Source organism: Penicillium maclennaniae (genome assembly GCF_028827695.1).
Source record: "Penicillium maclennaniae strain IBT 15551 chromosome Unknown utg000003l:1.0-5670915.0:1.0-5674809.0, whole genome shotgun sequence".
Classification (NCBI taxonomy): Eukaryota; Fungi; Ascomycota; class Eurotiomycetes; order Eurotiales; family Aspergillaceae; genus Penicillium; species Penicillium maclennaniae.
The window spans coordinates 4,070,522-4,092,612 of record NW_026623215.1 but is presented as its reverse complement, the minus strand read 5'-3'; the positions used below and the strand labels follow the sequence as shown (position 1 = coordinate 4,092,612).

The 22,091-nt window shown below is 50.8% G+C and overlaps 8 protein-coding genes across 8 annotated transcripts; 2 read left to right on the top strand and 6 right to left on the bottom strand.

Annotated features, from left to right (window-relative positions):
- Nucleotides 1-2,116: 2,116 nt before the first annotated feature.
- N7477_003643 (WD40 repeat domain-containing protein) lies at nucleotides 2,117-3,447 on the top strand (the record flags this gene model as incomplete). Its single annotated transcript, XM_056965306.1, has 6 exons — nucleotides 2,117-2,231; nucleotides 2,340-2,587; nucleotides 2,670-3,053; nucleotides 3,106-3,195; nucleotides 3,248-3,367; nucleotides 3,427-3,447. 6 exons carry the CDS (start codon nucleotides 2,117-2,119, stop codon nucleotides 3,445-3,447), a joined length of 978 nt encoding a protein of 325 aa, XP_056825259.1.
- A 2,024-nt stretch (nucleotides 3,448-5,471) lies between these two features.
- N7477_003642 (phosducin family protein) lies at nucleotides 5,472-6,440 on the top strand (the record flags this gene model as incomplete). The annotated part of the gene is made up of 3 exons (XM_056965305.1): nucleotides 5,472-6,074; nucleotides 6,142-6,371; nucleotides 6,425-6,440. The coding sequence occupies 3 exons, from the start codon at nucleotides 5,472-5,474 to the stop codon at nucleotides 6,438-6,440; spliced, it is 849 nt and encodes a 282-aa protein (XP_056825258.1).
- Nucleotides 6,441-7,397: 957 nt separating this feature from the next.
- N7477_003641 (putative transcription initiation factor subunit (TAF30)) lies at nucleotides 7,398-8,316 on the bottom strand (the record flags this gene model as incomplete). The annotated part of the gene is given in 6 exon segments (XM_056965304.1): nucleotides 7,398-7,486; nucleotides 7,546-7,666; nucleotides 7,718-7,858; nucleotides 7,919-8,051; nucleotides 8,139-8,294; nucleotides 8,312-8,316. The coding sequence occupies 6 exon segments, from the start codon at nucleotides 8,314-8,316 to the stop codon at nucleotides 7,398-7,400; spliced, it is 645 nt and encodes a 214-aa protein (XP_056825257.1).
- A 1,305-nt stretch (nucleotides 8,317-9,621) lies between these two features.
- On the bottom strand, nucleotides 9,622-10,702 carry N7477_003640 (Ran GTPase-binding protein YRB1; the record flags this gene model as incomplete). Its single annotated transcript, XM_056965303.1, has 4 exons — nucleotides 9,622-9,701; nucleotides 9,758-9,886; nucleotides 9,941-10,208; nucleotides 10,424-10,702. The coding sequence occupies 4 exons, from the start codon at nucleotides 10,700-10,702 to the stop codon at nucleotides 9,622-9,624; spliced, it is 756 nt and encodes a 251-aa protein (XP_056825256.1).
- A 456-nt stretch (nucleotides 10,703-11,158) lies between these two features.
- N7477_003639 (uncharacterized protein) lies at nucleotides 11,159-13,783 on the bottom strand (the record flags this gene model as incomplete). The annotated part of the gene is made up of 1 exon (XM_056965302.1): nucleotides 11,159-13,783. One exon carries the CDS (start codon nucleotides 13,781-13,783, stop codon nucleotides 11,159-11,161), a length of 2,625 nt encoding a protein of 874 aa, XP_056825255.1.
- A 1,018-nt stretch (nucleotides 13,784-14,801) lies between these two features.
- Nucleotides 14,802-15,082, bottom strand: N7477_003638 (uncharacterized protein; the record flags this gene model as incomplete). The annotated part of the gene is made up of 2 exons (XM_056965301.1): nucleotides 14,802-15,029; nucleotides 15,068-15,082. The coding sequence occupies 2 exons, from the start codon at nucleotides 15,080-15,082 to the stop codon at nucleotides 14,802-14,804; spliced, it is 243 nt and encodes an 80-aa protein (XP_056825254.1).
- Nucleotides 15,083-17,018: 1,936 nt separating this feature from the next.
- N7477_003637 (uncharacterized protein) lies at nucleotides 17,019-17,819 on the bottom strand (the record flags this gene model as incomplete). The annotated part of the gene is made up of 1 exon (XM_056965300.1): nucleotides 17,019-17,819. The coding sequence occupies one exon, from the start codon at nucleotides 17,817-17,819 to the stop codon at nucleotides 17,019-17,021; it is 801 nt and encodes a 266-aa protein (XP_056825253.1).
- A 1,620-nt stretch (nucleotides 17,820-19,439) lies between these two features.
- On the bottom strand, nucleotides 19,440-21,125 carry N7477_003636 (glycosyltransferase family 15 protein; the record flags this gene model as incomplete). Its single annotated transcript, XM_056965299.1, has 4 exons — nucleotides 19,440-20,187; nucleotides 20,241-20,327; nucleotides 20,380-20,790; nucleotides 21,031-21,125. 4 exons carry the CDS (start codon nucleotides 21,123-21,125, stop codon nucleotides 19,440-19,442), a joined length of 1,341 nt encoding a protein of 446 aa, XP_056825252.1.
- Between the last annotated feature and the right edge of the window lie 966 nt (nucleotides 21,126-22,091).

Here is a 22,091-nt window from a genome sequence, read left to right as displayed (position 1 = left end):
CCGAAGAGGAGTTTGTTGTAATAGGGGCTGCGTTGCGTTCGGCTGACACTGAACACGGTCCCTCCAGCAAATGGGCGATCTGTTTGAGGGCGTACCGATTCTTCGCTTCGCACTTGACTCAGCTTCAGCCCAGCGAGACAGCCACATCAGGCCCAACATCACGTGGATGAGTGCAGGCCAGCATACATGGTCATACGCTAAAGGACAATCGGATAGAAATATCCGATTTATGTATGTATTTTCCAGGGCCTCACTACCGGTCCTCCCGGGGTGGATCATGGATCACGGTGTGGGGAAAGAAGGGGGCAGAGATAGAGAGAGAGAGAAAGAGGGCAAGCTATGGACCTTTGAAAGTAGACATGCACGCAATCCGACTCAGCTCATGAACGAGGTAGTGCTCTGCTGACTGCAGAGATTTCCCAGGACTATTCCAAGGGTTATTTCCAAACGGGACTCCAAGTATCCATAAGGGGAAAACAACAACACTGGAACCCCTTCACGGATCCCGGCTAGGTCTCTGTCAAGTAGTGATCGACCATGACCAATCCGCCGAGATTATCAATTTGGGATGAGTCCGGGTAGGGAAGGAAAATTAAAAGAAAAGGGGGAGACGGTCTTGGATGCAGTGGAGAACTTGGGAGCGGTCCTCATCTTGACGCGCGGGAAACAAGCCCATTCGGCGATGCCCTGGACTCTGAAGGCACGTACCAACGGGCGAGACCCGCCAGTATGGATAACCGGAGCAAGAGTGCCACCTGCGTGCCCTTAAGAGGCTCTCTCTCTCTCTCTGAAGATGGGAGAATATGTAGGTTAGTCAGCGTGGTGGGGTTCAAATGGTTCCCTTCTTTAGCGCCGAGAACCAAAGCTTGGGCCTGGTGGTACAGGAGCTGAGCGATTCCATTCGTATGAAGTACGGAGTACTAAGGTATTGAGGTGAAGTTCTTTACTTCGTAATCCGTACTCCGGACTCCATACCAGGTGATTTCATCCGACCGCACAGTTATAATAGGGACGAAACCAAGAACAGGCCAATCTCCGCTTTGGCGTCTAGCGGCTTAATTTGCCCCGACAGTAATTCCCCCTTTGTCTTCCTACGGACTGTGACGCCCAGACCCTAATTAGCCATTAGCAATACCGGAATAAACGGATCAGGAAAAATATACATAGAGATATGACCGAAGTACACTACTGTAGTATGAGGGAAATAGCCGTGGAGAGGGACAGGGGGTCCGTCTTTGAGGTCCTGACCCATCTGTTCCACACGCAATACTCAATACTCAATACGTGACTCCGTTACAATCGACACTATTAGTATTAGTATTTGACTGTCCCCTATTATGGCTGATTTTTCAGTTTTCCAAGTCATCAATGGGCGCGCTAGGCCGATCCCCAGCGCCACAGTGAAATACTCCGTCAGGAGTCGTATCGTACGGACTGTACTCTGGGCCACAAACTGTACTCTGGGCCGAGTGGACAGACACTGTCCCCCGAACCCAGTCCATGGATATCAATTGATTGAATAGCAAGAAGATGATTGATTGAATAGGATAAGTGTAAATCAGTCCAATGATGCATTGCGCCGGTGAAGGGAACGATGCTCAGGTACCCGGCGAGGAATGACCCCTCTGTATTGACCGTGGATTCTCTCCACGGCCGTCCCGACTCTTACTTCACAATGAAAATCAGAATGAACGAGTCTATGACTGCTGCAGGGGAAAAGCTCAGATAATTGTAATTGTATCCCTATCAAGAGGCGTGCAAGCATAGATGGCCGGGGGTGTCGAAAAAACAGGGCAATGTTATCGAGTTACCACTAGCAGCCGGTAATACCAGGCTGGACTCGCTCACCCCCTGTTCAAAACCTTCGATCGAATCCCTCTTCCTTTCCCCCCAATTCGCGCCGTGGACTCGTACAGAATCCGTCTTCCTCCCCCTTGCTAAGATTATTTGACTGTATTATGATCACAGCGTGAAGACCTCATTCGGTCGCTTCCGCCTTTCTGTCCTCTTTCGCTCCACTTTCAGCCCCCTCTCCTCAACCTCCCCTCCTATCGTTGTTCCCTTCGTCAACTCTCCATTTTCCCCTCACAACTGCTTTCAGGGGCCTTTGGGCAAAATGGCCGACATGACAGGCGAACAGATGCAGGCCAAGATTACTGCGGCCAGGCGCGAAGCCGAGGGTTTGAAGGACAAGATCAAGCGTCGCAAGGATGAACTGGCCGATACCTCTCGTACGAACCTCCCAGCTTTCCTCTGATCCTGAAACAGTCTTCCGGATGAAGCACTCGGCTTCCATTGAAACCATGATCCGGGAACCAGTACTGACCTCATGTCCACAGTTCGACAGGTTGCGCAGGGCCAGACCGATGCCCTCCCCCGAATTGGCATGAAGCCGCGCCGGACGCTGAAGGGCCATCTTGCCAAGATCTACGCTATGCACTGGTCGACCGACCGTCGCCACCTCGTCTCGGCCTCGCAGGACGGAAAGCTCATCATCTGGGATGCCTACACCACCAACAAAGTCCACGCCATCCCCCTGCGATCTTCTTGGGTCATGACCTGTGCCTATGCGCCGAGCGGAAACTATGTGGCCTGCGGTGGTCTGGATAACATTTGTTCCATCTACAATCTGTCTTCGCGTGAGGGTTCCCACCCGTGTCGCACGCGAGCTCTCCGGCCACTCGGGCTACCTGTCCTGCTGCCGTTTCCTCAATGACCGCCGCATCATCACTTCGTCCGGCGACATGACCTGTATGCTGTGGGATATCGAGTCCGGATCCAAGGTCACCGAATTCGCCGACCACCTCGGAGATGTGATGTCGATCAGCATCAACCCGACCAACCAGAACATTTTTGTTTCCGGCGCTTGCGATGCTTTCGCTAAGCTGTGGGATGTGCGTACCGGCAAGGCTGTGCAGACTTTCGCTGGCCACGAGTCCGATATCAACGCCATTCAATTCTTCCCCGATGGCAACGCCTTTGGAACTGGTTCCGATGACACCTCTTGCCGTCTGTTCGATATCCGCGCCGACCGCGAACTTAACATCTACCAGGTTCGTTTATTATTCGTCATGTGGGCCGAGAACAAAGCTAATTAAGTCCTAGAGCGACCAAGTTCTGTGTGGTATCACCTCCGTCGCTTTCTCTGTTTCTGGCCGATTACTGTTTGCTGGTTACGACGACTTTGAGTGCAAGGTATGTACCCGCCCGCTCCTGATGATCGAGACACGCATTGACTGGAATACAGGTGTGGGATGTCCTGCGCGGCGACAAGATCGGTTCCCTGAGCGGCCACGAGAACCGTGTGAGCTGCTTGGGTGTCAGCAATGACGGTATCAGTCTGTGCACTGGATCTTGGGATTCTCTGGTACGTGTCTGTGATCTCTCCCGTCATGAACCACCTACTAATCACACTCCCCTCCACAGCTCAAGGTCTGGGCCTGGTAATCCTAAAAAAGAAAACAAACGCAAGATACCCCGTGTCGATCATTTGCAATGCTCTTATTCGAAATTTTCTTTGGGTCGATGAGTCGAATCTCCGCCATTGTACGATAATAATCAGTTACCGGGAAACTCCTAGGTTTTTCGCGATAATCACGGCGCAGACAATTCGATTCGTCGCATGTGAAGGTAGTGAGCGCGACGGGGCAGAAACGAAAGCGACGACACAATTATTTGGACACGAGAACGAGGTGGAGGTTGCGTTAATCTTCCGACACTGCCTCTTAAAACATTCGTTTCTCCTGTTCCCTTCCCTTGCTGGATGATGCCTTTTCTCTCTGATCTTTTCTATCCCTTTCTTTCTTATTTTTTTTTCTCTTCTCTATTTTCCCCCCCTTTCCCTTTACCCTGTTCTATTTACCCGGTCTTAGTACCGGATTGTCCTTCCTGCATCGGTCTCAGCATGTATTCTTTGGCGGAAAGGAAAGGACCGGTTTGGAAATGGCCATGATCTATCGCTTTATTTTTTTTTTAACCTTGTGCGTCCTTTGCGTCATCTCTCTTCTCTTTACCCTTTATTATCTCCTTGTTTCGAAAGAAAGAGTGTGCCTGTACCTATTGTGTGTTTCTTTTTTTTTCCTTGTGAGGCAGAATCTCTCGTGGGATTCGGATCCGACCCTGTTTTCAGTTCCAATTTTCCATTTGTTTTCACTCTGTGCTTGATCTTGAGGTTTTGGTGATCGTGTGCGCTGGACTTGATTGTCTGTGGGGCGTCTGCGAGCATGGCGTGTTGCGTCAGACATAGGGCATTCATAAAAGATCTCTGGTTCAGCTGCCTGGAGAATTCCCAGTAGAAGAAGTAGACGGGCTGTAGGTGTACAACTGCAACGCGCACCCTTCGTGCTGCCAGTCAGCTTAGAATGCAGTAGATTGGGTCGACGTGTCTGCCACGCAGGAATGAGTTTCAAGCTCGGACTGTCTGGACTCTCTCGTCCGCGGAAAGATTTCACTGGCAGGGAAGAGAGAAGCGCGAGATTCCTCGTCTCAATTGATACCCACGTCTACCATCTACGTGGGCGTGGATTGAGAATGAAGGCAACCCAAGGCACGGCATAGCTCGCCCGATGGTTGAGCAACCGGGCAAACAGGCAACCCCACAAAAGAGGCAAAGAGTTAGTTACAGAAACGGGGCAACCTTGCCCAACACACCTCTCGACACCGGCTCTACCGTGAGCATGAACTGCTGGGTAGGATCTACAACCTATCATCTACGAGGTCTCGAGCCGTATAACTCCAACCGCGTAGACGGCAGTGGAGCCGGACCGTTCCACGTTCGATCGGATCCGAAAATAGTGCAGAGAAATCCCGGGCCTGACGAGGCTGAGTCCGGCACGAGGCGCATCGAACGAGCGTGGCGTGGATTCGAGGCGATGATCAGCGTCATCCCGGTCTTAGTGCGACGGGAGTTTCACGACTCGCCATGGGGAGATATTACCCATTTGAGTAACAGGTGCTAACGACAGGGCTGGACTCGGCGAGTTTATTAGATCGTGGGCTATCACTCGTATTGAGACGCACGATCCTCGAGCCCATGTTGGGTATAATTTGGGGATGATCATCATGGTCATTGTTCGATATGTGGGATTTGACTCGAATCCTGATCCTGATCAGGATCAGGATCAGGATCGAGATCCAGGCCACTGAAGTTGAGTAGAGAATCGAGGATTCGACAATCGAGAGTCGAGAAAAGGCCAGGAAAAACGGAGAATCATGATCATCGAAAGAACCACGAGAATCGGTGGGTCCCGAGGGTCATCGACACCTGAAACGGTGAAAAAGGGGCTTCACCGTTTCACGTCGATCTCTTCCCTGCTTAGCCCCATTTCCGTCCCAGATTTCCTTTTGGCTTCAGGGGTTTTGCTTGAAACTTATCCCCGTTCTCACGCCCAGCGCCTAAATCCTCTTGAGACTTCACACGGCCCCGGCTTTCTATACGCTTTAAAGAGTCCTCTCCCCCAACCTCCGTCACCATGTCCGCCCAAGACGAATTCAATCAGTTGGTGAACAATAACCGCCACCAATTCTCTTCCCACCCCGAAGATCACCAGTATCACGACCGCTCCTCCAGCCCTGACTTCTCCGACTCCTCCCAACCCCGCAATCTGCGCCAGCGCCGTGTCCTCGACTCCGAAGACGAGGACGAGAACCCGGACGACATGATCTCCTCTCGCTCCAATTACCAAATCCCCAATACTGTCTTCGACGCCAATACAGGCCCCAAGGGTGTCATTGCCGATGCCCAGGCCTTCGAGCGGGCCCGCAAGAAGTCCTTCCGGAGAACCCTGCTCAACGCCGCCGGTTTCAACGGCAATGACCCCTTCGGCAAAACACGCGATGACACACCGATCAAGCCAAATGACAGCTCGTCCGGCAGTGAGGATGACGAGGAACGATTCATGCGCAAGTGGCGTGTCTCGCGAATGCAGGAACTGCAAAGCCGCGGTATGCGGCGCCCCTCACCTCGGGGCCGCAGATGGGGTGCCGTGGAGACCGTCGATGCTGCGGGGTACCTCGATGCCATTGAGAAGGTGACGCCGGACACCGTGGTAGTGGTTTGCATCTACGACCCGTCGGTATGTACCCATGATTTGATGCTTTGAAATTACCTTGTCTGACCTCGTTTTTTTTTCCCTCTTCTAGTCTGATGACAGTGCCATTGTCGAGGAATGTCTTGTCACCATTGCTGCTCGTCAACCCAACATCCACTTCGTCAAGCTGCACCAAGAGATTGCCGAGATGGATCACATTAAAGCTCCTGCTTTGCTGGCATACCGCAATGGCGACGTCTTCACCACCATTGTCGACATCATTCGCAACATCCCCAAGGGCCGCAGCTGCAGTGCCGATAGCCTGGAGGACCTGTTGAAGCTGTATGTCTATCAACTCGCTATCGTGAATGATTCCATACTAAACCTCTTGCTAGAAACCACGTTCTCTAAATCCAAAACCTCCTCACATCCACGATTAAACAATTGCAGTGCAATGTTTCCGTCCCCTCCTTCACACTTACACTCACAACTCACCCTTACACTATCCTTCTCTCCTTTCGTCTCATCACCATGCCTTTTACGTCTCCTATCTTCCTAACGTCCCACCTCACTGAACGTTCTTGAATACTTCCCTTGTTTGATCGACCAAAGAAAAAAAAAGAAACGGACTATTGGCGTTGGATCTGAAACTACATAAACCGTGGAACGGGACTTTTGGATCATGGGCTCTTGTTGTGGTTTTTTTATTTGTTTTCTCTGCGCTCCTGGGTTTCCTTCCTTCCTTTCCTTGGTTTTTGCGCTATCCTTCTTTCCGATGTGCTTGGCTGTGCTCTGGCGGGTCGGACGTGTCTTACTCTTACTCTTGATCTTGTGTTTTCTAGCTGTTTCTCGTTGAGATATCCCATGCTGTCTTGTTTTTTTTCCCCAAAGATTTTGTCCTTCTCTTATCATATTTGCCTACATCAGTAATCACCCAGAGCTGATTTATGTCTACTGGTATTCGCAAACGCTTCACAGTGCCCTTTAACTTGAGGACGAAATGTAATTTCTGGACATGTAAGGTTTTTCTCATTCAGCATCCATACCAGAAGTCTATCAATCCCGATAGAATATTAGAAAAAGGAATACATGCATTGCTTTTTCCAAAAAAAAAAAAGCCCAACCCACTTCCAGTGCACATAGCCGATGGTGATCAATATCAGTACCAAGGATCTACGGGAAAGAAGAAAAAGGCACGAAAAGAAAAAGTCCCAGCCAAGTTCCTCTGAGGGCCGCTAACTCCCCAGGATCAAAGTATCAGAAAATAAAAGGAAAAAAGCATGGACAGGAGATCTTAGCCGCATTTCTGCAGATGAAGGAAAAAGGTGAAATCAGAATTAAAACCGAGAACAGAGATGCTGTCTAGGTTTACAGGAAGCCACGCTCCGCCGTGAAGTCCCAGAGCATCTTGATAAGCGCGTCTGGAAGGGTATACAGGTCGACGTGGAATTCGCCCTCTGTCGATGCGTGTTAGGCAAAAGGGAAACGTCTGTTAGGAAGGCAAGGAGGGACTCACGCTCAACGTCGTTCTTGGTGTAAGAGTCCGATGACTTGTTATCATGGACCATCTGCACAACCTGCAACAGGTCGTCCTCGTTGAGCTTTTGCAGACCATCGGCCAACTTGTCCATATCAACCTGAGATGATAGTCAGCTCGAGATCTCATCTTGACGATGAAGGAACCTTACATTCTTGTCAGTGCGCTTCTTCTTCTTGGCGCTTTCTTCGCCAGTCGCGCCACGCTTGTTCTTCATGCCATTCTCATCACCGGGGACAGGACCTGTCTCGCGCAACTTTTCCAGGAGAGCAGGCTTAGGGTTCTTGAAGACCTGTTTGCGAATCACTGGGTCAGGTACGATACTTGGAATGAGTGAGAGGCAGAGACTTACAACGACATGCTTGGACTCATAACGCTCCTGGGCAAAGTTCAGATCGTGCTGAATGATATGGGACTTGTCGGCAACAAATTCAATCTGCATGTCAAACTCACCCCATCCCTCTTCTGAGATGCGGAAAGGTGGCCTAGTAAAGGCTGAATTTCAAATCTGCGTGTCAGCTATCATTCTTCTAGACTACACCTTGCAGGTGCAACCTGAGCGGAGAATCCACGTACTCTGGACAGCGCGACTACCAAAACTCGGGTGAAGATGATAGATGACCTTGTCGAAAAGAGTCGCAGGAACCAGATCGCCCTTCTCGTTAACGGCATAGACCTCGATAGACCACTCTCGTTGAGGGAATCCCTCAACCTCGGAGGGCTTGTCACTGTTTTTGCAATTCACCCCATTAGCTAGTGCACCAATCCTCTCATGTGTGTGTGTGTGTGTGTGTGTGTGTGTGCATGTTATAGTGAGATCGAAGGTGACGCGCGAGCAGTTCAATGTTCACTGTCTCCGAAAGAGCGCATTATGCACTACAGGATCTGACTTATATCTTTTAAAAGAATGCAGGCTCCGAAGCACGGGTACCGATTCGAATCGAGGAAGGAGAATGAGGTTGATCACGTACATGATGTGCTGCGACGTCACGAGACGGACATTGCGCTTAACCTGAACGGCGGAAACCAAGAATCAGCACATGTAAAAGCACAAGTAAAGCTCAGAACAATGTCCAGAGCCAGTGAAAAGTCGCAATCAACAGGGCGCGAAGCGGGTGCGAAGGCCGCCGGGCGCCAGCAATTCGGCACGAGCTTCCACAGAGCCAGCGGCGCCAGCATATGTAACAACGGGAAGTTAAATAAAGACTCACGTCAGGCATCTTGAATGAGCGAGTGACTAGCTTCTCTCAAGGCTCTTTTGGGCGTGGTGTCGGGGGCAGAGGGGGTATGCGCGGAAGGTGGATCGGTTGAGAGAGTTCGCGCGAGGTTCGCGGCGAGGCGGTATGTAAGATTCACTTTGCAGTCGACAATCACTAAAGAAGGGCCGACTTCAAACTTCTCGTGTGTGTTGGAGTCGCCAACAATGGAGGTGGATGAAAGGGACGGGAGTAGGGAAGAATGAGGTCGACGGGGAGACAACTCAGATCAGTCCGCCCATTGACCCTCCACACCGATCGCATTCACTTGATCCTCACTCGGCGGACTAGACGAATTTCGTGGAATTATTCGAGCTACAGTTTTCGCGGCTGACGCTTGAAAGCTGATTTCTGGAGATGGAAATGTTTCCTCGAGAACAAGCTGCCTCGGGATGTCCAGGTATAGCTTTTACTTTGGCTACAACGGCCTATGTACATCCAGAGACACTCCTCAGAGTTCATGAGTGACGTGCAGGGTGTATATTCGAGGGGGTTTCTATCTACTGCCGACTGTAGGACCTGGGAACTGCCCTCCATTTCATAATCACATCACGATGGCTGTGGAAATCAACATCATCGCTGCCTCGTTCATCGCGTCGTCGGGGAAGGGAATTGGGGTAAAAATGGGAATATGGGGTGAAGAGCATAGTTGTTGAATAGTTTGGTGAAGGGATGGCAAGGGATTTCAGGGGAAGCTCCTGTCCTCGGAGACGGCTGGCAACGAGCGCGTCACGGGCGTGAGTCCTCAACCCTCGGTGCAAAGCAAAAGGGTGAGGCTTGTTTCGGGAGAGTGGCCGATTTACTGCTCACTAGCGGCACCGAAGAGCTTCTCATTCTCCTGCTGGGCCTTCTCAAAGGCATCCTTGAAGAGGTTGGCGTCTGGAGCTAGTCAGTAACGCTTTTCATACGACACATGTGATAATGTAGAAACTCACTCTCGCTGTTGGCAAAGCGAATAGCCAGAGTCTGGGCCTCAGGCTCGCCCTCGCTGACATCGGCGGCGGCGTTCCAGACCCAGCTGCGGTCACTGCCAACGTTGGGGCTCAACTTCATGTCGGGGACAACTGATTCCCAGTCAGTAATATGCTTCTAGAAAGCGTCTATGAATATCGACTCACTGTAGTGGTTGGCGCAGACCTTGAGGGTCTTATCCCGGCGCATGACCAGGCGGGTCTTCTCGTTCTCCTTGTGCTTCAAGAGACGAACGTCACCGGTACCACGCTCCTTCCACTCCTTGCTCTCACGGTCGAACTTGAACAGCTTGGCGCGCATTTTGAAGACCTGCTCCTCGAGCTCCTCGTTGGTCTTGGTCTCAACCTTCTCGGTGAGGCGGATGACGGGCTCGAAGTGGACATCGGGGGATTCGGGGGCCTCGTCCTCGGGGTTCTAGAAAGATGCGATGTGAGTCATCTGCCTAACATAACCTTGGAACTTGGGAAGCTCCGATAGATGGTGTAGGTAAGCTCAAGTCTAGCTGAAGAACGACTACACATCATGCAGGGGCCAGAAAAACCTCCCCCCCGCGATATGTTGGTTGCAACAGACACGTCTCATAGCTTTGACCCCGCACCAAACCCATGCCGGATATCATAATTGCTTACCTCGCTTTCCTTCTGGGCCTTGGCAGAGCCAGAGGGCTCATCCGTACCCTCCTCGGTCTCCTCCTTCTTCTCCTTCTTGGGACCGCCTCCGAACATGGAGAAAACGGTATCGGTGGTCTTAGCAGCCGCGTCCTTGGCAGTATCAGCAGCCTCCTTGGCCGTGTCAACAGCAGCCTCAGTCACAGTCTTCTCGCCCTCGCCGGTGGTGGCGGTATCGGGCTTGGTCTCCTCAGGAGCCTGAGTGGTGGGGTCGGGCTTGGTCTCCGCGGCGTCAGACATGGCGGGCGGTGGTTGGGAGGATGTATCAAAGGCAAAAGAATAAAAAGAAGAGGGGAGAGAGGTGGTAGACACCGAGATCTAGGTAGGAATCAGTGGAAGAATTGGCTTTGTTGATCAGAAAATGGGGCAATGAGGGGGGAAAAATTAATGGTTTGGGTGCGCGTGGGCAGAACCGCCACCGCCTTGGGCTGAATGCGAGGGGCGAATTTCCCTTTTTTGCCTTCTATTTACGTGGACATATTTGGACATGACCTGTAAATTACTAAGGTACCTATCTGGGGATCAAATACTATTCATACTTTCAACTGAATTGCATTGCGCCGAAGAGATATTCGCGTGTTTACCCCGTTCCAAAGTATCAGACCCGCCCCTTAGCCCGATCGCCGTAAACAAAAAGGACCCCCACCAGTAGCCAAGATCAAATCGTGAATAAGCAAGGAAAAAAGGCGAACGCTCTCAACACTTGCGGCTATCACCTGAGCAATCAGACTTTGCAGATTGAAGCCCCACAACCTGACGTGCGCGGGTCTGAGCCCGATCGAGCGTGGCATAGTTTGTACTGCGCATTCGGTCTATCATAGAGCGAACATTGACCTTCGCAGCAGAGTTCTCCAAGAAGCTCCTCGCATCGCCGAACAACGTCCTGGCCTCTTGATCAATATAGACCGAGCGGCTGTGTAGGACAGAAGTTGCACTGCGGAGTTGTCCAAGAGCATTGTGGACAAAGGTCGAGAGCTGCGTCGAGCTCGACCGCAGACTTTCTCGAGCATGAAGGCCATCCAGGTGAAGGCACTCAGCATTAGCTCGCAGATGGTGAGATCTCTTGGCGACACTTCCCGCAATGGACTGAAGGTCGGTGGATAGATGCCCATAGAAATCAGTCAGGTCGGTGGTCATGTGGCCATAGATGTCAGTAAGGTCGGTGGTGAGTCGTCCGTAGACCTCGTTAAGATTACTTTGGACGACTCCCAATTCCTTCGTCACCTGCGAAGATATGATGCGGGCTGCCCGTCTCCAATTGGCGATCTTCAGCCATGGAGTACCGAAGTCAACCACTGTAGTTTGTCTGATGGGTATCTTTGACTTGGCAGTGACTGTAACATTGATCAAGCCGTAAGCTTCCTCTCGATCCAATCGTAGTGAGTAGACATCATAAAATAGCCTAGACAATTCATAAGGAAGGGCTTGATCGTATCGTTGAACACTGACGTTGAATCGTGCTTGCTTCTTAGAAGATGCAAGGTTTCGAGGCGGTTTTATCACCACATGGCAATCTCCAACAACTTGGATTTCAAATTTGTCCGGATTTCTGGGTTCTGCAGAGCCTGCAATGCTAAGTCCAGTGATCTGCTCCATGATAGCGTTATCCGAAGATTGGCTTTGAAGTAATCCCACTTGATCATCTGGACGAACGGACAAGGCAGTTTGTCTCACGTTTTCAAAACTCATGGCAGTCGTTGGAATGGGTACAAGGGATGGAGAGGATATGTGAGACAAAGCGGACCCGGCAATACATTGGGCGAGAAAAATAACCACGGTCTTGACGGCGGCATAACCGACTGAGAGGGCGATTGCCGAGATGAGAGTTAGCGTGACCAAACGCAGCATCGGGGCAACATCACAAGCCCTGCTGGCATACGCTGGAGGTATCCAGTTGAGAGGATATTTCTCTGGGTCAGGGTTTGAGCATCGTTGAGCCAGGCTTGGAGTATCGGCGGTTGTCTTGTGCAACTTGTTGGGATAGAGCTCCATAAGAGAAGCTAGGTTTCTATTGAGCTGGCTAGGGGTAATACTCTCGAAAGTCTCCAGATCGATTGGGTAGCGTCGAAGGAGTACTGTTTCTCCGGTCTGAGCGTTTCGAGACTCCAGACACATGTGAAGACTATCCTGGTTCAGCGGAACGGTTTCACCGACACGCTCCCACATCGGCTCCTCAGAGATGACCATTGCGGGTATTCCATGTCGCTCTAAAAAGGCATGAGCAAGCCGTTGGGTTTGCACGACTGAAGCATCATCGTGGCTAGACACAAAAATGATTGCCATGTCGGGAAGAGTCCACTCTGATGCTGATGAAACACAGTATTTGTCTCCATCCCACCATGACCGACAGGATGGTCGATTCTTGAACGTTAAATGCAGGGTTTGGGGTTGGTCCTGCGAGGAGCCCACAGTAGCTTCCATGCACTCGTCTACGACGAGCTGGACATGAATAGGAAGCAACTCGGCGAAGTTTGGCACGGCACCTGCTCCAAACGATGTGGGCACAACATGGTAGCGTGAAGACTCAGCAGAGCTGCTCGGCGATCCAGTAGATGAGCTTGAGACCAGGACATCGCCGATCTTGTCAAGAATGATGTTGCGGTATTCGGGTTGGCCAACGTACAGCACGCGGAAAGGCTTGTCAAGGTCCAGACTGTGCTTGGTCATGGTTTGTTGGACCGTGGCCATGAGTATGGAGTCGGTTGTATTAGATGGCAGCAACATGGCCGGTAGTTGACTCTTTAATGCCGCGGCCATCTTATCGTCGAAGATAAGAGTCGTATGCTTGAACTCAACCCGCTCAGTCTCCGGCCACATCTCGGGCTCCGGGAATTCGATGAGCTCGGATAACTGACGTGGTCTTGTTGTGAGTCCGCTATCGTCGATGCCCGCAGCATGAGTATAGAGCTTGGGAAATAGTTGAGATCCCCGGGTGCTCGGTGCCTCATCGCGATGTGTCTCCTCGCATTCCTGATCACGGCGATATTCCTCATCTGGGCCATCAGCCTCGCTGCTGCTGTACCGCTCGTCGAGACTGGCGACATCGTCGGGTGTGGTTTGGTCGATCAGCGACGCGGTGTCGGTTTGTTCGGACCGGTTACCATCCTCTGAATGCAAGTCGGAAACACTGAGAGTAGCCCAGCTATCACTCAAGGACTTGTGAGGAGGTTCGGAGGGGCGATCAGAGGCCATGTTGTTGGTGGGTCGGGAGTGGGATAGCCACTGCTCTACAGAGGCCGTGAGGGGCGGGAGGGTCGGATACTGAAGATGGGAAGCTGCGGCGCTCGGTGGACGCCTGGGCGACTCCGGAGCATCAGTCATATTGTAGAGACGAGCATCAAGTGAAAATCACGTCAAAGCGAAGAGAGGGGTAGAATAAGAAGCCTTTAGCATACGTTGATGGCCGGGAACTGGAGAGGCATGTGCCCCCGTGGGTCCGCGGGGAGTTCGCTCGTCAGGTGTTTGGGGTGTCTGACTCAGGGCAAGAGAGACACTTCAAAGGGCACCAAAGGTACCAGGCAATTTGAATGTAGGTTGGGCAGATATTTGGGAAAGAGGGGAAACCTTGGAAGCAGTGATGGAGAAGCACTTGGGCCGTTGGAGGTGATAAGCATAGAATACGATCAACGGTAGCGGGGGATCAGCTACATTGTACTTCCCTATGTGCAACGGCTACGGTCATGGTACTTCAGGCCGAAGCTACCAGATCGCATATGCTATTTTGCTTATTTCCACGGCGCTGAATTACGGCTCTGAAGCTCCGACAATACTTACGTCGCCGATAAGAAGGTCACTCCACTCGGCCCCACCGATCTCCCTCTCTGCGGGGCTTTGCCATGTTGACACGCTTTGAGATAGTCTTAACGCGGGTCATACTTGAACAGTCTTCCTTCCATGAACGAGATGATTGACCAGATGTACAAAGTGACGAACATCGTCGCTTGGCCCCAAGGATTGAGATTCCCCTCCTACCGCTGACATTCTTGTCAAAGCTGACGTCACCTGAGCTTAGTTCGTCGATGACTCTAGGAACCCTTCTAGCGCCAACGTATCAGTCATCTTCTACGGGTTCGTAATCGATCCTCCGGCAATAGAGCATGAATGCCCCTAGAAATAGGACTGCCTCGAACTATGCTATATTCACTGGTCCACGTGTGCCATTCTGAGCAAGCGTGCACAGCGAAATATACACCACGGTATTTGAAAACTCAAATATGGAAGTTTTACGGAATACAAAGCTCTGGAATGGACATATCATAGTGCATGAACCTTGAGACATGATATCAGCCAGCCAGCAAGCATATCACATGTTCATGATGATCACCAAGACATACCACCCCTAAGAAGGAAGACCTGCACCCTTTTCCACCAGCAGCCAAACAATGGCACCCAATTCCTGGTGTATCGCCAGTCCGAGCGGAGTCGCCTCCAGATATCGAGACTCATTCTCAACATTGAGATCAACCCGCGTCTCCAGCAACATTTGCACCATGGCAGCATCGCCGTTCTTGATCGCAGGAAACAATGGCGTATCTCCAGATCCATCTTTGCCAGTTGGATCGGCTCCCTATAAGAGAAGAACTTGGACGTATTCTATATGTCCACCATAGGAAGCGACATGGAGTAGTCAGCGCGAAATGTAGCCCACGAGAAATTCGGAGTTTGGATCGGCTCCAAGCTCGAGGAATCGTACACATACCGTGTTGGCATGCCCACAGAATTCCTGTATTTCCGTTCTTCATAGATGTAATCTTTCAGGTTGTGGTACAGACGTCAATTAGCGATCATGAGCTCGATTACCTGCTACTGTGTTGGGATACAATCGGCGATCTCTCAGATGATTTTCTGCTGGCAAAATGTCCGAGGAGAAATTAAGTTTCTGGCTGTACATTCTGGAAGGATTTTCATGATAGTTGCAGCCTTCATGAATGAGTTCAAGATGTTCAACAACAACATAAAAAAAGCGTCCGACATGACGCCCTTATGTAGACGAACATCTATGTGGTCCCGGGTAGAGGCGCATGGAGAGGTGAACGCTACCCGAGCAAGTAACATTCGATCATATCATTTCACAAGGCACTCACAATTTCATATTGTTTACATCTGACATCTACCATGGTGCCCTTGCAGGATTTCAGGTATCTTGTGTAATACTGTTCCCCAATCTGATAATCAATGTAGCACGGGCATGACGCGGGTATGATGCCCTCAGATCCCCACACTAACTGCGTCAGATACTGCCACTTAATTGTTTGTGTATATCCCTACATCCCTACTTGTATAACCTGTTGATGAATTACTGTCGCTTGCTACAGAAAATTTGATATAATGTGTCCCAGTTCAGGTTATCAAGTAAAATTTTGGTCTCAAGTTGGTACAACTAGTGAGCACTTTCTCAGCGTCAACGACTAGGTCAAAACTTCCCACATGACTACATTCATTCTCAAAATGGTCTTGTCTAATACACACTGAGCAATTCTTTTCTGGCCCTGCCTCCAAAGCCTTTGCGCAGATGAATCATTGAGGGGCTGCGGCTAGGTGGGACACCATACGATGCACCAAGTTACCAAAGGGCCCGGCGACGCTCAAAAGTCATAAGTTTATCATGCTTCTTACCACCTCTATACAGGCTGCGGAAGAAACCGAAAATCATAAAAGGTATCGCCTTTACTTGGCTCAAATCAAATCAAATCAAATCAAATTCTATTAAACTGATCGAGCCTATCTAGTTGCTCTATCACTGAAGAGAAGTACCCGCGACTGTGGGCACTTTGGAGAAGTATAAGAGAGAAATGAAGCCATTAATGTGATTTCGTCATATCAAGCTCCATGGAGCAAATAGCACTCCACCAAGGGATCAAGCCTCGAACTCAACAATAATAATATCCGTCTCTAGCGCATGTCCCCCCTTCTTGACGAGCTCACCATTGTCCAGATTCCAGCCTCCCGATCCCCAAAGCACCTCCTGAATGACACTCGCATCACCAGGCAATACGGTCGTCACAGTATTCGACCAAGAAGGCGTCTGGAGAGCCAGGATATTAATCAACATTCTACCCCCAACCATCCAGCTCGAAACATCCATTTTAGAATGCCCTGTCACCCGCAGCGGAACCGTAGCCGCGCCCAACAAGAACCTCGCAGCCCGATCACTCGCAAGAACCTGACTCAACTTGCTTGTAATATTAGACAACTCATCGGTGGTGGATAATCCCACATGACAATCCCTTTTGCATTATGATTCAAGTTCAACATGGTCATGGTCACTTCTTCCGCCGCAGTGGGATACCGCGTCCAGAAGGACTCATTTCCAAAGGCCATGGGTACGCCCCAGAAAGTTTTCGGTGAACTTCCGACCCAGGATTGGTACTCTACGAAGGTATCTAGTCGAGTCGAGATATCTTCCATTTTGCCATGGCAATCATCACAGCCACAGCAGCCATACGTTGTGTTGCAGGCCGTGTCATAGACGGTAGACCAGCTCGTGTTGACGGCAATGGGGTACACATCTGAGAGAACAATATCTGCTCCCGACGAGTACTCTTCGTAATAGAAATTATAGCAGTTCAGACAGAGTGAAACGGGATGCCATGGGTCTAGTGATTTGATCAGGTCGTACGTGATCTTGGTTGCATTCAGTGGGTCCCCCTTGACCATCAGGCTCGTCACCTGCATACCAGAGAAGCATACTCTTGTGTGTTTTGAGTATATCGACTTGATACTGAACCGAAGTGAGGTTCTCGTATGTCCAGCGCATGTCATACATCACCCACAGACCGACCTCGTCGCATTTGTTGAGGAACTTGCCTAGCTCAGTGAAGTTGAAAGCTTCATTTGCAAGGCCTGCGTCGGGTACAATGTGGATGATATTATAGCCTTGATCTTTGAAGCTTTGGATATTGCTTAGGGATTTCTCGAGATAGCCATCCCAGCTGACGTAGTAGGAGTATGGGAGTAGCGGGCTCCATGAAGAGTCATCGGCATAGTCCTGTACCAGAAGTCCGCCATACAGACTGTCGAGCTTCGTGATGCTGCCGCCATCTGTGCGCTCGGGTAAATGGTAGAGATTAGTGGTGGCAGTGTACACACGGCCACCGTCCTGGCGATTGGCTTTGAGATTGACACGGTAGGGCTCGAAGCGGGGAGCGAGACCATACAGGGGGAACTCCAGCTCATTGGAAGAGGTGTTGATAGATACCGAGTGCGTCAGATGTAATTGCGCCTCGTCAATCGCGATTTCGATATTGAGGCTCTGCGAGTCATGGTCTGTGATCTCCCAGGGTTCACCATGAATGTATGAGATCTCCGCATCAACAATAAATGACCCCTTGCCATCACCTGGAGTATAGAGATTCATGCGCGGGCGGAGTTTCAGATCTAAGAGCGGTACAGGAGATTGAGATGGTCTTTCTATCCAGCCTCCAGGCTCGAACGAGGCATTACTGAGGGACCTTTAGCCTGAGTCTCGCAACAAATGGAATCACTTACGTCGATCGATAGGCCTTGCCGCACCAAATGTCTACACCAGCGGGATTGTTAAAGGCTGCTGCCAGCCCAATAAGGAGGAACATCCACATCCTCACAATACCGTTGGAGAAATGTCCGAGATGAAGAAAGGGGTTTGTTGATCGGCATCTTGCCCAGTATTAATTCACTATCAACCCCCTCACCCCAAACCTTCCCCTCTTGGATGTTCCCCTCTTGAATGTCACCTTGCTCTCCAACGTTGAGCGGTACTGATAGTAAATGTCGTACTGATGTTCTCCAGACGAACTTGGGTTACTCCTAACGAATCACGACTGGCATTCAAGACTGTCCGGTCCACTAGTTGAATATCTTCTCGCCTCCGTGATGTGTCTTCAATATCAATAGATAGGCAAGTTGATGGGGCAATGTTAGTTACTTTTGTACTGTCTATGGCCAAGCGTCTTCAGGGCCCACTCTCGAATTCAATGTGGAGAGCATGTCTGTGCTGTTGGCTAAGCAATATAAGCCGTCTTGGCTAAGCACTATAAGCCGTCTTGGCTTGGAGTGGATCAAAATATGTAGGTTCCATTGATTCCACTTGGGTAAATGCAGAATATCTGACGCCAAAGCAGCTGCTATTAAAAAGGCACCGCGCTGTTAGCAGCCTATGGCTATTTCCTCTCTACCTCAGCCACTGAAAATACATAAAGGAATCGCATTATACTGATCTCATTCTCTGCGTAAACCACCGATGATTATTCCATACTCTATAGACAGCCATGCTCGAATCTGGGATTTAGGAGGTTTGGAAACAATGCGACAGGTGAGACCCGTGGGGTTTGCCACGGGGTAAGGGGGGAGAGGAACACAAGGTATGTACATTTCATGGATGCATGCTGGAAGACAAAACCACAGGTGCGACGGCAGGGGAAGGCTGGGAAGAGCCGGGGAAACAAGTGACTGATGGGAAATTAACAAACACGAAACACATAACAACGCAGGAGGGCGAGATTGCTGCCACCTTTCTTCCCGGGTAGATCGACCCCATATCACACCTGCAGCATCACAGAGGCCGGGTATGTATGTCCGTGAATGAACAAGATGACCCCAAAAGAAGTATTTGGAAAGGGAAAGCGGGCAGCCCACGCCAGGGAGCAGGCAAATATAACATCGGCGAACAAAACTTGGGTCTTGGGGTATCACCTGATCCTCCCAGACGATAGCCATCCGTCGAGCAAATAGAAACAGCACACATTTAATCCCAGTGATGGGGGCAGCATGCTACAGGAAGATGTCAACATGGGTGATGAAAAGTCTCGCCATCATCCGAAAAGAAAGCCGTCAAACCCATTGAACGCCGCCCAAAAGGAAATCCCGGTCAACATGACTCGCAGGTTTCAGCAGAAACTCCCGTGGGGCAAGCCCAGGTGATGCTCGTAGCCGAAATAAATAGTATGGAGTCACAGGGAAGAAACGAAGCATACACATGGCCGAGGCGCTCGTGATGGCTTTACGGCGAGGCCCAACCACCGGCGACCTCGACCCATTCGGACAAGCAGCTGCCCTGCTTGCCTTCGACATCGACAATGTCGGTATCGCAGCGGCATCGGCATCCAACACCATTCTCCTTGACCGGGTCAGGTGTAGCCCAGTACTCATCCTCTTCAATCCGCTTTTTCTCATCGTCTGTGGTCCTCTCAAGGTAGGGTTCGCGGGGCAATTGCCGCGCGGGAGCATTGGCGGGGCAGTGTTGAATGGTGGTGTGTCGGTATCCGAAGTCGCGGAAGTAGTGAATATCCTTGACACCGAGAAGAGCACCAGCTGCAAGGGAGTGGATCGGTGCATCACCCCAACGCTCATTCCAGAACCCTCCACTGCGGTCCATCATCTGGAAGAAATCTTCATATTCCTTGCTGCGGAACCAATCCAGGCGGGCAATCTCGAAGTTACTCCAGAAATGACACATGTTGTAGCTCTCACCCTCCATCGCCTCAGGGTCAATGTCATCAAGACCATTGTCACCGACTTCACTTTGAAGAATTTCTTCAGGCAATTTATCTTGCTTCTCTGCCTCTGGCTCGGCGGGCTCTTCCGGACGCTCCAAGAACATCTCCCACAAGCCCTTGGACGGCAGGTTTTTATTGCGCTTGTAGGCTGACGCGTAACGGAAAATGTTCGGAACAGTTTCGCGAAGTTCCTTTACAGCAATGGTGAAACCGTACGTCTTGTTGGCCTCAATCATCTTGAGGAAGGGATCACTGCTTCGGGTGAGTAATTGGACGGAGCATCGAAATGGACAAGGCAGGCTTACTATGTAATGTCACAGAAATACTTAATCTCGGGCTCCAGGCGCCAGTACCATTCGTATTTCATCAGGAGGGGGTGCTTGTAGAAGTGTCTGGACCGCTGTTAGTATTGAGTGCACTCTTGCAGTCGAAAGGGTTACTTACCCGGAGTAGAAACGGCACATGTGGTGATAACTCTCCATGCCACCGTACATAATAGCGGCATCACCCTGTTTCCGAATTCCTTCCTTGGCGACCTCTTCGTCGACCCAGTCGGGATAACCCCACATGGAGTTATCGATCTTGCCGAATTCCACGGGGGCACTGGTGTAGTTCATCACGGTGGCCTTGAAATCATCATCGAAATCACCATCGTTCAGAAAGACGTAAGGATAGTGCCACCAGCGGTTGAAGTGACGCTCGATCGACTTGAGAGACTGGATAACACCTTCCAGCTCCTTGTTTCTCGCAAGAACGACAAAGGCAGCGTTGGCACGAGGGGCTTTCGCAATTTCGGCGGCATCGATGGGCATACAGCCGGTGGCGAAGACTTTGTCGTGCTTTTCGCTGATTTTGCTGGATTGAAGAGACCACGGTTAGCTATTGCAACGCCTGGACTGGGCGAAGAAGGGAGACGTACCGAATGGAGGGCGGAGTGCCCGCTGGAATTAGAATGCCCCCGGAGACGAAGGATGTCGGACAAAAAGAAGTAAAATGAAGACAATTACAAGACATGGAAATAGTAAAACAAATCCCAGGGGTATAGATATAGAAGAATTGCCCTTCAAGCGAATGCGCCGGCGGAAGAAGGCGAACCGCGGCGAACCGTGGCCCTTTTCGCGGGAGATATCTTCTAAGGGGAGGCTAGGCGCACTGGGCAGCCGTTTGGTAATGCGCTGAATGAAACTCATGAGTGCGATGGGGGCACGCGTCCAAGACCCCACGATGATCAAGTGGACGGGACCCAAGCAGCAGGGCCGGAATCGAGTTGTGTCGGACTCAAGACAATACTCCGGGGGGTAACAAGGCCGCACGTTGTCGACGGGTCGAGAGTGGAGGCAGAAGTAGTACCGGAGTGAACGGGTACCTTTTTTTGAGGAGAGTGACGATCAGATCTCACAAGACAAAAACGAATGGCCGGAGGAATGCCTCCTTTCTCCTTCCCCCAACTAACCTTCTCAGACCCAAGATGGAGAAGAGGGCGTCGGGAGCAACACAACGGAGGTGAACGATGAGGGAGATAAGGGGGTGGAGGGCATGAATAGAGTCGAGAGGCTCGAGGTTGTGGAAAGAGAAGGGGAAGGGAGATGGGGATGGGAGAAGTGTCTGCCAAGACCAGGGAGGCGCAAGCGTCTGTGGCCCGTCACACCGAAACCGTTAATTTCGCTCTTTGCCCCCCTATTTCGTGTTGCCGCTCTTGGATGGCGTATTTGCCTTGTAAGCATGGTGTATTTTACTTGGATAGGAGAGTTTTTTTTTTCCTCCTCTCTGTTTTGGGAGGGTGTCTTTTACTTTTCCTGTTTGCCATCTTGGGGTATTCGTGGTTCCATAGTTCGGTCTAATTTGTATTTGTCTGTTGTGTAGTTGGTTATGACTGCCGTGGACCTGTCCCTGCGTAGCGCTGTGATACCCACGCAGTGCGCAGTCAATGTAGGTACACCCAAAGTACAGCAGACTTGGCATTTTCTATAAGGCTTGCTCGTCTATAAATGGGGTTGTGTCTATATGGTTCGGCGTCTACGTGAAAATCGAAGCGATCCTAGCCCCCCGATGTGGCAATGACGCTGGAGACACACTCCATATTGCTTGCCTATCACACGGAATCATATTGATGATCGCGAGGTATTCTCGAAGTACTCGGAACGTATAAGGACTCG